The 16724-nt window shown below is 32.5% G+C and overlaps 1 protein-coding gene across 1 annotated transcript; it reads right to left on the bottom strand.

Moving 5' to 3' along the window:
* Nucleotides 1-4923: 4923 nt before the first annotated feature.
* On the bottom strand, nucleotides 4924-10117 carry LOC122282096 (phosphatidylinositol-glycan biosynthesis class X protein). The gene is made up of 5 exons (XM_043094042.1): nucleotides 9870-10117; nucleotides 8969-9086; nucleotides 5833-6214; nucleotides 5553-5719; nucleotides 4924-5333 (listed from the first exon to the last, which is right to left on the bottom strand). Exons 1-5 carry the CDS (start codon nucleotides 9914-9916, stop codon nucleotides 5040-5042), a joined length of 1008 nt encoding a protein of 335 aa, XP_042949976.1. The 5' UTR covers nucleotides 9917-10117; the 3' UTR covers nucleotides 4924-5039.
* Between the last annotated feature and the right edge of the window lie 6607 nt (nucleotides 10118-16724).

The raw sequence follows: 16724 nt of genomic DNA, 5'->3' as shown, positions 1-16724 counted from the left end.
AAATGAATGCCTCAAATGTGCTCCTGAAGTAGCAATATCGAATGCAAAAGTTCACAATATATTCTAAATTTATATCTGGTATTCTAGTGGCTAAGCAAAATAATGAGTTTTTGATAATAAATCATTAGTCAAGTCCTAATAGATCCACATCATTCTCTGAAGTGAATAATATTGAATTTATATCATTTTATTCCCTGAAGTGAAAAAAATGATGTATTTTATTCAAAGAAATTAAGAGATTGGACATGATAATGAATATCTTTATATTACTTTTATAATTTCGGGTCAAAAGCTCGTATTGAAAAAACTATCAGCTTTTCTTTGAGATGATATTATACAACTATTGAATCAAATATTATGATGTATACAAAATGATATGATTAAAAATATTTGTATCTTTTCATGATTATCTTGATCATCTAAAATCAATTACGATAAGTCGAATAAATTTTTATATAGACGTCCATAAAAGAATCAGAAGATTTTTTTACTATAAAATCTTACCATCAGGAGTGGAAAAAAAAATTTGCTAGAAGCAAATAAAATGAAATAATTCGACGTTATCTTGATTGTCATAGGTGAACTGGAAGTTCAGATGATAATTAAATTATGGATGCAATAAGATAAAAATATATCATATTTTAGCTGCTAAAATCCCAGCGAGGATTGAAGTCCCCGTAGGACAATTAAGAAATTTAGTAGTCTAATGAACATAAGACATGTCTAAAAGCATGTGAGACCTATTGATACAAAAAATAAAGTATCTCAAAAGAGAAAAACACAAATAATTTGGTATTCCTGAAGAGGCCGTACCCACAAAATAAGCAATAAAGTTCATCCAAATTTTCTGTATAAAATTCTCCCATATAAACTCTTGAAAAGTATAAATCTCCTGAAGATTGCCTCTTGAAGAGGTTTTTCATAAAATGTCTTCCCTTAAAGAGGGACAGGTACTTGAAAATAACGAGATCTCGATACATTTCATGAATATTGGAGAAATTCTGGATAGAAATAAAACCATTGTTGATAACATATTTTCATATAAGATGATAATTGACATTATCAGAAATAATGAAGAAAGTGAATCAAGAACCGTCGAAGAATACCAACGTAAAAATATTGGCCAAATTTGAAAGAAACAATTCCTGCAGAATTGATATCACTAGTAAAATATGATGCATAGGGACTTATAGTCCAAACAACTAAAGAGGTGATGCTTGTTGAATATAAATGGGTATTTATATAAAGGAAATGAAAATGTGATATATAAATCACGGGTCAGTTTCTCGCAGACAATTCCTATAGAATTAATATCACTAGTAAAATGTGATACATATGGACTCGAAGTCCAAACACCTAAAGAGGTGATGTTTGTTAAATATCAATGGATATTTATATAAATAATATAAAATGCTTGAAACTTTTAATCTGAAAATGTGATATAGAAATCACAAGTCGGTTTCTTGCAGAAACAATATTGATATACTTTTAAAGTGGTTGAAATTATATTGAGATTTTTATTAGTTTGAAAGGTACCGAGAGTTTGGATATGCATGATTAACTGCATATTTATATGGATCATTGGATCATGACATATATATGAAAATCTCTGAAGGATATAAAATGCCTGAAACTTCTGATCTGAATATATCCAGAAATATGTATTATATCAAGTTTCAAAAATTCTTATATGATCTAAAATAATCCAAACACACGTGGAACAAGCTATTGTCAATATATTTTCAGTATCTATATTAATTTCCATTGCAGTTTATATAGATGATTTAAATGTCATTGAGACTCCAAAAGAGCTCATGAAAACTGCACATATTTGAAATATAAATTTGAAACCCTTGCGGATTCAAGGGGGATATGAATAATATTATTAATTCTGAAATATCATATCTTAAAAGCAATTAGTATTTCAGATTCATATTATGATTTTGTAAGAAGTGTGCATTATTAAAAGGAGAAACAAAATAGAGCATACAGAACATCTACCAGAAGATAAAAACACAAATATGAATATTTGTAAAATATTATTTTATTATATCGAAGAAAAATTACAGAAATTTGAGACACTTTGCTTCATTCTTTAAATGCTCTTGTTCTTCAAGAATTTGCATGGCATCCTTATCTAAGGAGTAGGCAATCGAAAAGAAGATTTAAGCAAGGATTTTAAATTCATATTCTCTTACTTTATTACTCCTATTTTTATGTTGGACTCTAGAAGAAGTTGCTAAAAGATAGAAATATTCTCGTGGAGTTTGTTAACCCCATAAGTTTTGGATTGCAGTCGCTGAGAAAATATGACAATGGACGATGAGTATCGGGTACCGAGACTCATAAGCTCATAGATAGTTTCATTATCTGACTTATTAGTCATATCATTATTGTATTGAATTATAGCACCTGTGGTAGAAGCAGAAACAGCTGATGAACGAGGTGCAGAATATCTCATATATTGGCCATGAGAAGATTGCCGAGCCATTGCAGAGTAAGAATACAGAAAGAGATTGCAGAGTAAGAATGCAGTATAATTACAAAAAAATGAAGAAGATGAGATGCAAATAAAGATGAGCTGACTATCTCTTTTATAGAGAAAATTATGACTAAGCACCTCTATTGCTTCACAACATCTCTTGTAAAACATCTCTTTACAAGAGACAAGAGATATAGCATCATAACTCTACGGCGCCTGACAGCTATAGAAGAGCTAAAAATCTCGCGGTGCTTGTCTGGTCTAAAAAGCTGGCCACTATTTTTGTTGAAAAAGGAGGTTAGCGGTTTAATTTTGATGAATTCTCTACTAACTATGTTATTTACAAGAACTCTAGAAGAGCACAACTCCAAAAGAGTAGTGAATTTAATGTTAAAATGATCTCGAATCAATATGGTGAATTTCACTATAAAGTCTTGAAGCGCTTTTATATGGACAAAACTCATCCCCTGAATACTCTAATGGTTGCTCGATTATTTGATGAGCAGAAAGATCCATTTCGTCCTTGCGAAGACGATGAAGAAATTATTGATCCTGAAATACCTTATCTCAGTGCAATTGAAGCACTGAATATGTGATTATTTTATCAACATAGATCAAGTCCATAATTAGTTAGATATACGGATGTGGGTTATTTTTCAGATCCACACAGAGGTAAATCTCAAACTGGATATGTATTTACTTATGAAAATTTTGCCATATCATGGAAATCTGTCAAGCAAACACTATCTGCTACCCCTTCAAATCACTCATAGATCATTGCAATTCATGAGGCAAATCAAGAATGCATTTGGCTAAGATCAGTGATTCAACATATTCAAGAAAAGTGTGGTCTTCCAGTGATTAATGATAGTCCAACAATTTTATACGAAAATAATGCTGCTTGTATTACTCAAATTAGAGGAGGATATATCAAAGGTGATAGAACCAAACATATTTCACCTAAATTCTTTTATACCCATGAACTTCAGGAGAAAAGTGAAATTAATGTCAAGTAGATACGGTCAAGTGATAATCTAGCAGATTTATTCACAAAAGTATTATCAACTGCAACATTTAAGAAGATTGTGCAGAACATTGGAATGCAGAGACTTGAAGACCTATTATCATGCACTTTTTAGGGAGAGTAATGTCTTGAAGATTTGTGCTGATTGTACTCTTTTTCCTTCGCTAAGGTTTTATCCCACTAGGTTTTCCTTTGCAAAGTTTTAATAAGACAATCTTAAAGCACTTGGTGATATACATGAATATTGTACTCTTTTTGATTTGCCATTGATTTTTTCCTATTGAGTTTTTCCTTGACAAGGTTTTAACGAGGCATATTCTTTATATATGGTCATCCAAAGGGAGAGTGTTGTGTATAAACTTATTTGTATGGGCATACATAGCCATTAAGTAAGACCATTGAAACCATTAATTAAGACCATTGAAACCATCAATTAAGATCTATCTTTAGCCAACAATTAAGACCATTGAGCCATACCTACTCCTTTGTACTCCTATATATATGGGTATCATTCATTTATATATCATCAAGTTTTGCATTTGAATAACAACTTTTTCTTTTTGTAATATTCTCTCTCTCTTGCAATATCATTTCTCTTTTAGTTTCATAACAATTAGGTATTTTTGCACGGAATATGAGAGACAACTTGTGCATCTTCTCCTGTTGATTGGCTCTTTTATATTCGTAATCTGTGTTACAGCACATTGGTCTCTCAAACTACAACTAGAGAGAGATTAATTGGTGCCCCTTTCACGGCTACAAGACTTGGTAGAGAGGAGCAGTTTTCTTTATTTTTTATTTTTTGATTAGTAAACAAGAAGTTTTATCAATGATATAGGTACAAAGTCACACTAATTATTGTCTTTATGAATTTAACCAAATGTTTGACCTGCTATTTGACTGTTAGTTTAGTACATAACTAGCAGTTGGTTCAATTGATAGATATCTCAAGGTCGTGAGGCAACTTCAGGAAAACACTTCACTAAATATTATGACAACAATGCAGCCTAATGTAATCTTCATCGGCTCCAGTTCTAGAAGTGTGTATTTCTTTAGTTGCATTGAAGTCTTTCCTGGTTTGGGTGAGATTCTAACTTCTGCAATTCCTTAGATATGCTTTCAACTCCTGGTGTTTACATTGACATATACTTTAGAGGGAAAAAAAAAGTCCTAATCATAAGTAAACAACAATCCTTTAGACTGCAGTTGGCAGGTCAATATTGATCCAAATAAAACGTAATCTCTCCTTTATTTAGAAGTGTGATCAATGGGCATGCACAATCGTACAGCTCAAAAGATCCCTATTTTTTGAAGAATGTCTTGGTATTCCCCACCAGGTTCCACTGGAAACACAGAAAAACCAACTGTTACTAAATTTCACACACCAACCCCAAAAATAAACACCTTACAGTGACAGTTGCAGAACCTTTCATTCTTGCTTCACATAGTAATTAACAGCAGAAAACATAGAGAGTAGATTAAGACAAGATTTGAACAAAAGTTACATGCTAAATTGTTAGACCACAACAAAAATTAAGATTGTTTCAATGTTTTGTACGGAATGGCTTTTGAATAGAATATGGATGCCAAAACAATGAAAAGAGTTGATACTATGGCTGAGATAAAAGTAACGATGGATACAACTTCAGCATGTGTCTTCCTTCCGGCAGGTATTCTCCACACAATCTCACCACTTCCTAGTTCAGCACCATCACCGGTTGGAGAAAATAAACAACTTTGGTTAGGTGAGTTTCCCTCTATGCTGCAGCACATAAACACATCAGGTGCACCGAATTTGACTCTTGAGTAGCCACTTGCATCTAGGGGCTGCAAAAATAAGTAAATAAATAAATAAAAGAATCAAGAAGTGATGCATGCAATCTTGCTGCCATTCTTTATTTTTTTTTTCCCCTTATTTTTTCACAAGATCCCACTTTTAATAAAATTGAATAATACAGACAAAAAGTAAATATGAAAGGAGGAATCACTACCAGTTACCATTTCTTTTTTGACAATTCACACTATTCTCAATGTCTCATCACTTACCGGATACCTTGCATGTAGTGGAAGTGCTATGTTGATGTAAGGTCCATTCTTATGACTTATCAAGAGATTGGGACCAACATCCATGTGAACCTCAACAACAGAATGGTTGGACAAAAATGAAGGCAATTCCAAATTTGTATCTCCAAAAACAGCTATATTGTTAAATACTGCAATAAATGGCTTGAAATAGTTAACTTGGGAAAGAACAATACAGTATGCTTGGATTTCATAAGCTGGACAATCTCTCTTTTTATTAGTAAAAATGAATGAAGTATTTTACCACCACGTTGAAGCAGATGTTGTAGCTCAAATGGGTCAGCAAAAACTCCAATTGGTAGTCTTTCAATAAGTATGACCTCACAGGAGTGAGTTGGTAGCTTAGTTAAGGATTTTGGTTCAATGTTTAATCTAATGGATGAGGATAGAAGACGATGGGAACCTTCCCCAATCAGATTCTGCTGTAGAACTGACAATCTAGGCAAATCATCTGGCAGCATTCCACATAACCCGGAGGGAAGCCCTCGTGCTATGAAATCTTGGAAATCTGAATCGAGCAAGCTTCCATACTCCCCATGATAAGATTCCATTATAAACCTCTTGCAACTACAAAAAGAGCTCGTGGTTGAGTTGTTGGAACTAAAATCCTGATTGCAACTTTGTGCCTGAAAATTATGAATGCAAGTCAGATAACTAATTCCTAGACTCGGTTGTAACAGAAGGAAAGTTAAAACAGGTAAAGATTTTCCCCTAAACTCCCTGATATGTACTCTTTTAACACTATCTCTGATTAGGGATGAATGATAGTCAATGAAGTCAAGAAGTGCAAAATTTGTATTGTAGTTATTAGGCACAATTATAATCTAAACTAAGCAACAGGGAATCTATAATGGCTTAAAATGCTCCCAACCTTGGGCTCCCAACATTGGGATTATATGAGAGTTGGCTACAAGAGACTGATAAAACTAAGTTCAACTAATGTTCTGGACAATGGGCCCAAAAATGATTAGGCCTCTGTTTCTTTTAGTATTTTGAATCAAGTGGCTCACGCATTAAGCACTTACTAATATATGTGGGCGAAGGAATTTGTGCCAGCAACTGGTGAATTCATTGAAAATTATTGACCAACCAACAGAAAATTACCAATGCAAAAGACACTTAAGGCCTTGTTTCGGTAACAAGGTATTCTCAAATATTTCTTTCCCAAATATCACTTAAACACAAAACACTTTTCAATTTCAAATATTCAATCTTTTCATCTAATTATTACCTAATCATAATCCAAACACAAAACCAAATACAACTTTCCCAAACTTCCGAACAAAACAAAACAATACAATTTTTTCAAATTTCAAAACATAAATAATATTAAAAAATAATATTCAAACAGTTTTATAACTTTATAATATTTATATTCAACTTTTTCTCCCATTTCCCAAAATCCAATAAAGCATTTTAATTCAAACCATTTTACTATTATTCACAAACCATTTCGCTACTATTTTGAGATATTCGAAAGGGCAGGTTTGGTAAGTAAGATGAGAATTTTGAGTTGAGATGAAAGTTTAAAATATTATTTTTGAGTATTACTATTATTTTGAGATTTGAAAAAGTTGAATTGGGATTTGAAAAAGTTAAATTGTTTATTATATTTTGCGTGAGAATTTGGAAAAGTTGTAATGATGAGATGAAAATTTTGAGTTGAGATGAGAATTTGAGTTGAGATGCTTTTACCAAACCTGCCCTCTAAGTCTCCAAATGAGCCAACTGGGGGTCAACTACAAAATTCCTTTGTTGCAATCAAAGGTCATATTCGTTGCAAAACTCTGCCAATCATGTTGTTCAACAGTCTCTTTCTACACTCACTGTTATTCTCCACCTAGCCCCAATCACTCCTTTTGATCGGATCACTCTTTTGCAATAGTGATCATAAATTTTTTATCCTCCAGTCTGTTTAGTCGTGCCAAACATGAAAAGCAGAAGAAAGCAATGGTTTTAGATGATCAGGGGAGATATTAGTGAGCTGAAATACATATCTGATATACAAAAATGTTGAAACAAAAAGAAGAGATGTTCATTTAGGTACCAATGCTCTGCACTTGCAAGTGGAAGGGATACATTGGATATTAGAAAGAAGCTTAAGGAGCATATAAAAGGAGTAAATGCAGTTAGAATTGAATAAAAGGAGAACTAGAGTCATGGATCCTCCTGCTCACTTTAAGAATGAGAAACAAATATCTTTAATTGAACATCAAGCAATCAAGAAAAAGTGGAAGAAGTTTCTGAACTAATAATAGATGATACTTTCAAGGCGTCACAAGGTGAAAAGGTGTTCTTGTAGGGTTGTGAAACTGTACAAAATAAAATTATAGCTATTATGTGAAAGCTGCAAGGGAGCCTGTGCTTTTCCATGTTAAGAGAAAGGCCATGTCAATGAAACTTATGGGTGAAAAAATGTAGGTCAGGTCAAGCAAAAGGGGATTGTTTTGATGTCTTAACATTCAAACATGCTTCTCTAGTAGATTTGTTTTTAATTACTATTATTATTAGTCTGTCTTTAAGAGTAAAATAATATAATATATCTTGAAAATGACAAAATAAGAAAAATATTTCTCAAAAACCACGGCACACATATAACAAGTATAGTTCCAGCAGTAGATAGAGGAAAGACCGCAGAAATTCAGCAAGAAGCAAAAATCATGATAAGCAGGAGGAGCTCTGAACACCATTAGAACCATAGTTACCTTCTACAAAAACAAAAGTGGAATACCAAAAGCTACCAAGTCAGGAATGCCAATATAGTAACAACATTGAAAAGGAAAAGCCACCACTTTTCTGGAAATAAGAGATTCCCTGAATTCCTAAACTGGGAAAGACATTCTAAAAATTAATTCTTATGATAAGTACATTCTAAATATTAATTTTTTACATGTCATTTTCTTCTAAATGGTCTATAAGCTAGAAATATGGTATCATCTTTCACATAACCTAGCCCTCAACTCTCCCAGCTACCCTGGGTCTCTATCTTGATAATAACATCAGCCACTAAACTTTAAACTACCAAAAAACCTTTGCAATCATCAAGCATGAAACGAGGAAATCATTATAAATGGTTGTGCTCCCCACAATATGAAGAAGCACATGTTTGGCAAAGCATGAACTTCGACTTCCAAATCAAAAAAGAGAAAGCAAAAATTGAAACTCTATTTTAAAGCAAAATTCCTACTCATCAAGTTATTGAACGGCATAACATAAATAACATCCAGATAGAGAGATTTGTGTTATAAAAAATACCTTGAACAAGAAAAGAAAAATAAAAGTAGCCAACATATTAAGACCAGACAGTAGCCAATGTATTAAGACTCATCAAGATGATAAATTCATAAAAGTTCAGCTAACAAGCACAATGGTCATCTCACCTCACTTGAAAGTGAAGAACTATGCACGCAAGAGCCAGTGCAGAGAAATAGCATCAATGAAATTCCAGCAAACAGATAAATGCATAATTGAACACGGCACCAAGTTTCCATGAAGCAACTGAAACAGAAAAAGAAGAGGACCTATAAACATGGTATACATCGTCCATCCTAAAAACAATTTCATTCTCTAGAGAGTTAAACAGCATCGTTACATTTTACAAACTACTAATATTCATCAAGAACAGACCTCGATCTTTTATCATGTATGGCAACAACTGCCAAAAAAGATTACTAATACTATAGAATGAATTTTAATTCCTTGTGCCAATGGCCTTCGACCAAACTGGCATCAAGCCTTATTTTTCAACCTGAGAGCTGGGGTTCAACTCCCCCTCCCCCATTGTGTGCCAAAAGATTTTGATCCCTTGTCACCAACAAAAGTTGGAACAAGAAAAACCAAATTAGCGATGCATACTGAAATTTAGTTTCTATGTAACTTTGTTTTGCGAAAGAAAAAATTTGACAACATATTGATGAAAACTTTTGTGAGCCAAATAGTTAACCAATATTTGCATACTCCTAATTAACATTTAGAAACTAAAATTATGATACTTCCTGATGCAGCACAACCCAACAAAATGTATAAGGGGCGATCAGGGACCTTAAAATCCCTTTGCATATTGATTCAAATGGGTCCTAAAGATCATGGAAACAACTCAATGATTCACTGCTAGAGTAAAAAATCACATTCTCCAAAGCCTGTGCCAGATTTAGCACTATGTTACAAAGAACTTTTTGAATGAATATTTACAAAAATAAAAACATTTTCGGAGAAAACAAAAGGAACTCAATAAGCAGCGAGAGAGAGAGAGAGAGAGAGAGAGAGAGGAGAAAAACTTACCAGTGACGGGCGGCAGCGGCGCGGCACAGTGAGGAGCTGGACGGCATGAAGAGGCAAATGGAATCAAAGGGGAAAGAGAGGGCATGGGGGTGGGGGGGCGTGGCCCGTGGACGGGGAAGGAGAAATTAGGATCACCTCAGCGGAAAGAAATCCTTAACCTCATGGGGTTCAAGGGCTCGTTCCGGACTCGGGACTAGGAGCCAGGAGGTTGAAAGAAACGACTGACCGTAGATTTCGATACAACCTCATTCGTTTTAATGACAAGCATTCGTAATTTTACTAATCTATATATTAATTTTAATATATATTACTAATCTATACGTGACAAGTAAAGTCAAGTATTAATTTATATATTAATATTAATATTTTTATATTTAAAATTTAAATTAATACTATTTTTAATAAAATCTACTTTTAATCAATCACATTAAATTAGTGCACATATTAATATAAAGTTATACTTATAATTAAAATTTTCTATTTATTAAAATTAAATTAAATATTATTAAAATATATATTTTAATATTATTTTATTTTGAGATTTAAAAAATATTAAATTGTTTATTTTATTTTATATGAAAATTCTACAAAATTATAATAATTAGATAAGATGAATTGAAAAGAATTGTAAAAACAAACAAGACCATAAAAGTATCCGTATTATGTAGAGCCATTAGAGAAAAAGAAATACTTTAAATATAAATAAATTTTATAAAATTAAATTCATAAATTATGTCTTGATGTTATAGGTTAGATTATAAAATTATTTTTATTATAAAATCGATTTAATGTATTATATGAAATTATGTTAGTTTGAATATTTATTTTGTAAAATCTTTTTGTATACGTAGAACTTCTCATGAACATGAAAAAAATAACTTTGTTTATATTGTTATAAAATAGAGTTTACTATTTTTACAAAGATTCTCTATTAGTCTAATATATTTGAAACTTATACAAATTATTACTTTGTTTTTTTTTAATAACGTAGCACCATAGAAAAGTAAATTTTTAGACATTTTTTTTATTTTTTCAAACAGTTTGCACAGCCTAAATTTGTACAAATTATTTATTTTCAAAATTAGGCTAAACATCATATATATTTCATCCTCTGGACAATGCTAGTGTGACTATTAAATATATCCACCAAATGTGCACAATAGTACAAATGATTTTTTATTTTTATTTTTTTTAATGATTTTTAAACATCCTTAACCATTAAGAAAAAATAAAAATATATATATAAATTCACTAATAGTCACTTTCTTAATTATTAAAAAATAAAAAATAAAAAATATAAATAGGCACATTTGGTAGGCATATTTGGTAGTTATACCACCCGAATGCCTTTTTTGTTTCACTTCCAGCATACGTGAAGTTTTTGTCCAGCATCCCTTAAGGCCTCATTTAGAGTGGGAGGTGATCTTAACTCATTTTATCTTATCTCATCATTATAACTTTTTCAAATTTTTATATAACATATAATAAATAATTCAACTTTTTCAAATTAATAACAATATTTTATTTAATTTTTATCTTTAATCTAAAACCATATCATCTAAATAGTTGTCATCCAACAATATTTAACTTGTTTACCACCCTCCTTGAGGGCCCTTACTTTTTTTTGGGGGGGGGGGGGGGGGTGGGGAGCGCACATGGTCGGAGTGTGGAGAGACCCCCACATTGATTTGGGTGCTATGAGATGAAACCCGAGCTAGGCCCAAGCCCACTCGAAACTTCCACATCCACTCGACCCAAATTATATATACATATATATTTAAAATTTTTTTTTTTTAACAAAGCACATTGTTTTATCTTAGGATTGATCTATTTTAATAAAATGACATCATTTTATTATATGTTTTATTTTAAAATCCCCCTTGTGGGGGCTCTCTCCCTCTCTTTCCTCTCTAGGGATCCAATAGGTCTGGTTTAATCCGATTTTGAATATATTTTAGAAATGAATCGATATAAACCAGTCTTGAAAATCTAAAAACCAATACGGACCAATTGGTCACTGAAATTTTTGATTTTTCCAATTTCAGTCAAGTTCGGTTTAATCAGTTTTTTCAAATTTTTCACCCTTTACTAGTGTCTAATTTGTTTTCATACTAGACTTATATTATAGTGTATAATTACATATTATTATACTAGTGTCTAACTTATTTCTATACTTTGATTATATATGATAGTAATACTAAGATATTTACATATACTAAACTATTAATATTTTTATAGTATAGTATAAATATATTATTTTATAATAATTAACACATACTATATAATCTAGTATAATCGATATACTATTATATATATTATAATCTATATACTAGTCAATACACTATGTAGTATAATCTATTTACTATATATCTATATAAAATATACCATATACTATATATATACATACTATATATCTACCATATAGTTTGTTATAAGATTTAAATTTCATATTATATTAATTAGCATATAATATAATTTATAATATAAAAGATATTTTATTTAGAATATAATAAATTAAAAATAATATATATATATATTTCGGGCCGGTATGGTTCAAACCAGTTTTCAAAACATGAAAACAGAAATTGAACCAAGTTTGATTTAGACCGGTTACCAACCAATTGAATCCACCGGTTTTTCAATTTTTTCTCACCCATATTCCTCTCTCAATCCCTCTTTCTCAATTTTGCCCTACGGTCGTTGTCACCCTTACCCTCGCTTCATCGCAGTGTCTCTCACCATCGCCCCGACCCCTTAACCCCAAGTATCTCTCTTTTTATCTCTCCATGGAAGACTATTGAGAAGATGGGCGAATGGCTCTGGAGGCCAGTCCACCCCTCGCAACAGGAAGGGGGCACCTGCCAATGAGGGCGGGGCCGACAACCACTCGTTCGGGGGGTGTGGGTAGCACTTTTGATTTAGATTACATTTAGTAAATGAGATGAGATGAAAAATTTTCAAAACTTCTCGCAATTCACTTTTCAAACATCACTCAAATTCAAAATATTTTTCAATTTCAAATCTTGAATTTTTCATCTAATCATTACAACTTTTACACTTAAAAAAAACATAAAAATCAATACAGCATTGTCAAACTTCAAATAATAATAATATTAAAAAGATTATATTTAAACAAGTTTTTAACTTTATAATATTTTTATTCAACTTTTTCTTTATGATTTTCAAAAAACTAATAAAATATTTTAACTAAAACAAATTCACTACATACCATTAAACTATTATTCACAAAACTCTTAGATATTTTAAGTGTCCAAACAAGCCCTTAGTATTCGATTGTTTTTATGGGTTGCAACTGAGTTCAAGTGTCATATTGGTGTTAGATTAATGTTTGAATGTACAAATCTCATCTAATATTTTGAAAAAGAAGGAAACCCAATATAACAAAACAGATTTTTGTATGTGGATTTTACTTCTTTTTTCAAAGAGTTTGTACAAGACTTATATGTTCTAAGCATATATAAATTATTTTTCATCTTGTATACACATATCCCTATGAAAGGTATGGAAGCTCCTAGGATTGTTTGCTAACATCGATTCTTTTGTATAGATTAAGAGACCAATATTGTTGTTATTTTTACTTTTTAGGAAGAAAGATTGAGTAGTTTGGTTGGCAGGCAAGGCTCTTTGCATGAGTCTTGTATATTTAAAACAAAAAAGTCAAGTTTCATTAGGGGTGTAAGAAAAAATTGAAAAACCGAGCAAATCAAATCAGTCAATTTCAATCCTAGAAATCAAAATTGATTAAAAAACAATTCGGTGCCCATTTTTAGAATTTAAAAGCCGAATTGGACTGAACCGAATGGAAATTGTAACACCCCATACCTAGATGGTCAAGGAGTTAGGTCCTATAACTTAAAATCACATCCTAATGATACATGTTAAACTCTGTCTAGAACACATAAAACTCACTTGTTCAAATCAAATATGGACGTTCCTCTACAAGACCATCAATGAATTACTCTAACATAATTAACTAAGAACACTACAAAGTCTTAGTATCAACACCAATATCCCAAAGTAATACTAAAAAAATGAATAATTTCTTGAATAATATCCTTTTATAGACTGTAGGAACCTTTGACAATTCTACTATGTTCAACTAATCTCACCCATTCTTTCTATTCTTGATTCTCGGCTGAACATCCAAATCATCTGAAAAATAGTGAAGATAATTGGGTAAGCTATCAACAACTTAGTAAGCAGTAAGTAATAAGCCTATAATAATATGTAAACATAAGCCAATTACAGAATGTAGAAATAGAGAGTTCTCAAAATATGGTAGTGGTATTTTCAAAAATCTTTCATTACAGCAATACTATATAAAAGACTATAGGTACAATCATAACTGAAGTATCACTATAAATAAAAGTAGAGGCCATGTTTATTCTCGTGGTAGAGTTATGCATGTCTGTGGTTAACGAAGCGGAACATACCATTGTTTCGTCACTAAGGTGATGCAATCAAAATAGAGACCATGTTTACCCCCATGGCAGGGTCGTGCACTTTGTCAAGCAGAATATAAACCACTTTATCACCAAAATAATTACACTCAGAACAAAGACCACTATTATATCCCGTGGCGAGACCAAATGCCACTATTATATCCCATAGTAGGGCCATAAATCAAAGTATAACAAAATCTATACCTCAGGGTTTTCATATATAATAGCATATCACAACAAAATATAGAGCAGATAAATATTACATAATCAAATAAAAGTTTTAGACTTTATATTCACATTTTATGCAGTAGAGAAATAGAGTGCCAAAAATGCTAATGTCTGCACCAATCATGACAAAATATTTTTCTTTTCTTATTCAGATATAATGAGTAATTCAGAAAATGACCCAGGTGGTTTCTAATGTTCTATATCCAAAATAAGCAACTTTTTCATAAAATCAACCTCAAACTATTTTTAAGCAAAGTCTAGTATAGGAGCACCGCTTACTTCACTTTTGTAGAGTACTATCTAAGGTTGGAACCACAACCATAGCAGTATCACAACCTAATCCAGAAAAATATCGCTAACATATTAATGACTTATACCGACACAAAACCAGCCTAACAACATTCTACAATCCAAACTATAGCTAAATAAAAGCCCAATAAATAGAATAGTTTATCACAGTGCCTTAGTTTTATAATGGCCCAGGTACAACATCCACGCACTACTCCACCAATAGATTGACTCTACCTTATTGAATTTGCTTAAATTTCATTCCAATCATACATCATATTTACATTCACACCTCCATCATATGGAAATATCAATCCACATTTTTACAACCATCCCCTCCTTTGTCCATGACATTACAAACATGTATACTCCAAACATCAACCAACCACAATAACAAAACCAACAACACATTCAATCCACTACACCCTCCAAGAATAATCTAATTAATCAACAAACCCCAACTGACCACAATTTAAATAACAAATACATGGGTAAAGAGGATACCTCACCAAGCTTGAAGTAGTGTTCGGTTGAACTTAGTGATGGAATGGCATGAATTTAATGGTGCCGTGTGGTTGGGCCCATGGCATGAAAATCTCCATTGGTTGCTTTGCAGGCTTAGCAAGGGGGGGGGGGGGAGAGAGAGAGAGAGAGAGAGAGAGAGAGAGAGAGAGAGAGAGAGAGAGAGAGAGAGAGAAGGGGGAGATTGAGACAGAGCGCGAGAAACACTTACCAGAGACAAATTAGGGTTGGGCGGTAAGGTGAAGCAAGGAGCTCAGTGCAGCAAAGGAGCTTGGTTGATGGCACAATAAGAGGGAGCGAATTGAAGGGAGAAGGTTAAGAATGAAGAGAGGCCTAGAAAAAAAAAAAGGTAGTCAGCATTGGAGTACTTAACACCTATTGATGATTGAAGGAGACATGGTACAAGGACAAATGGTGTGGAGTGCTACGAAAAAAACATAGAGGATGAGAGAGACATACGGGCGTGATAACGGCGTGGCACTAACCTGTTATGAACTCATTAGGTATAACTCACCCTTGAAAACAGGCTTACAAGGGAAAGGTGCCTAAGGGCTTATAAATCGCCCACCAATCCCATACTTAGTCGATGTGGGGTCGTAACAACCACCACACTCCACAGCCAACATCCACGGCGGTCAAGGCGCTCTCACGGTTTGGCTGTACGCTAGGTCTTTTTTAGTCTCGAACGAACATTGCCATGCCCCCCATGCCGCACGATTGCAACTGTCGCAAAATGGTCTTAGAACTGTGGGGTGTCTTTAATACCATTTGTTATGAACCCACTAGGTAGAACTCACCCTTGAAAACTAGCTTACAAGAGAAGGGTGTCTAAGGGCTTATAAACCACCAACCAATCTCATACTTAGTTGACGTGGGATCAGAACATAACCTGGACTGACAGTGAGGGGTTGGTGCGATGGTGAGTGGAAAATCACAGAGGAGAGACGGAAACGGGCATAAAGGAGGAGGGGCATGAGGGGTTATCTGTGCAGGAGGATAAAAGTGAGGGGGTAGGGTATTGAGTGGTTGGAGGAAGAAAAGAAAGAATGAAAAATACTCAATGAAACGGTGCAATTTGCACCTTTGTGTGGATTTTTTTTTTTTTTTTGGGTTGGGTTTTTCTTGTTTAAAACATGGACTTGGCATATAATGTGGGCTAGGTCATTACAGAAATATATATATTTAATTTTTTTGACATTATATAAATTATAATATTTTTAATTTTTATGCTATATATATTACACATATTATAAAATTAATATAACATGGAATTTTAATCTTATTGTTTAAACTTACTCTTAAATATAACTATTAATATTAAGTTATTAAAGTGTTATTATTTATCCTTATATAT

Source organism: Carya illinoinensis, chromosome 11 (assembly GCF_018687715.1).
Source record: "Carya illinoinensis cultivar Pawnee chromosome 11, C.illinoinensisPawnee_v1, whole genome shotgun sequence".
NCBI classification, from domain to species: Eukaryota; Viridiplantae; Streptophyta; class Magnoliopsida; order Fagales; family Juglandaceae; genus Carya; species Carya illinoinensis.
This window is presented reverse-complemented; position numbering and strand designations above follow the sequence as displayed.

What these genes read in the sequence shown, in the direction of transcription:
- LOC122282096 (XM_043094042.1), bottom strand. Translation starts at nt 9,916, where the DNA reads ATGCCGTCCAGCTCCTCACTGTGCCGCGCCGCTGCCGCCCGTCACTG. An exon ending in GCCGCTGCCGCCCGTCACTG is followed by an intron (nt 9,087 to 9,869) that starts GTAAGTTTTTCT and finishes TTTCTGTTTCAG; the next exon opens with TTGCTTCATGGAAACTTGGT. An exon ending in CACTACATGCAAGGTATCCG is followed by an intron (nt 5,334 to 5,552) that starts GTAAGTGATGAG and finishes TTATTTTTGCAG; the next exon opens with CCCCTAGATGCAAGTGGCTA.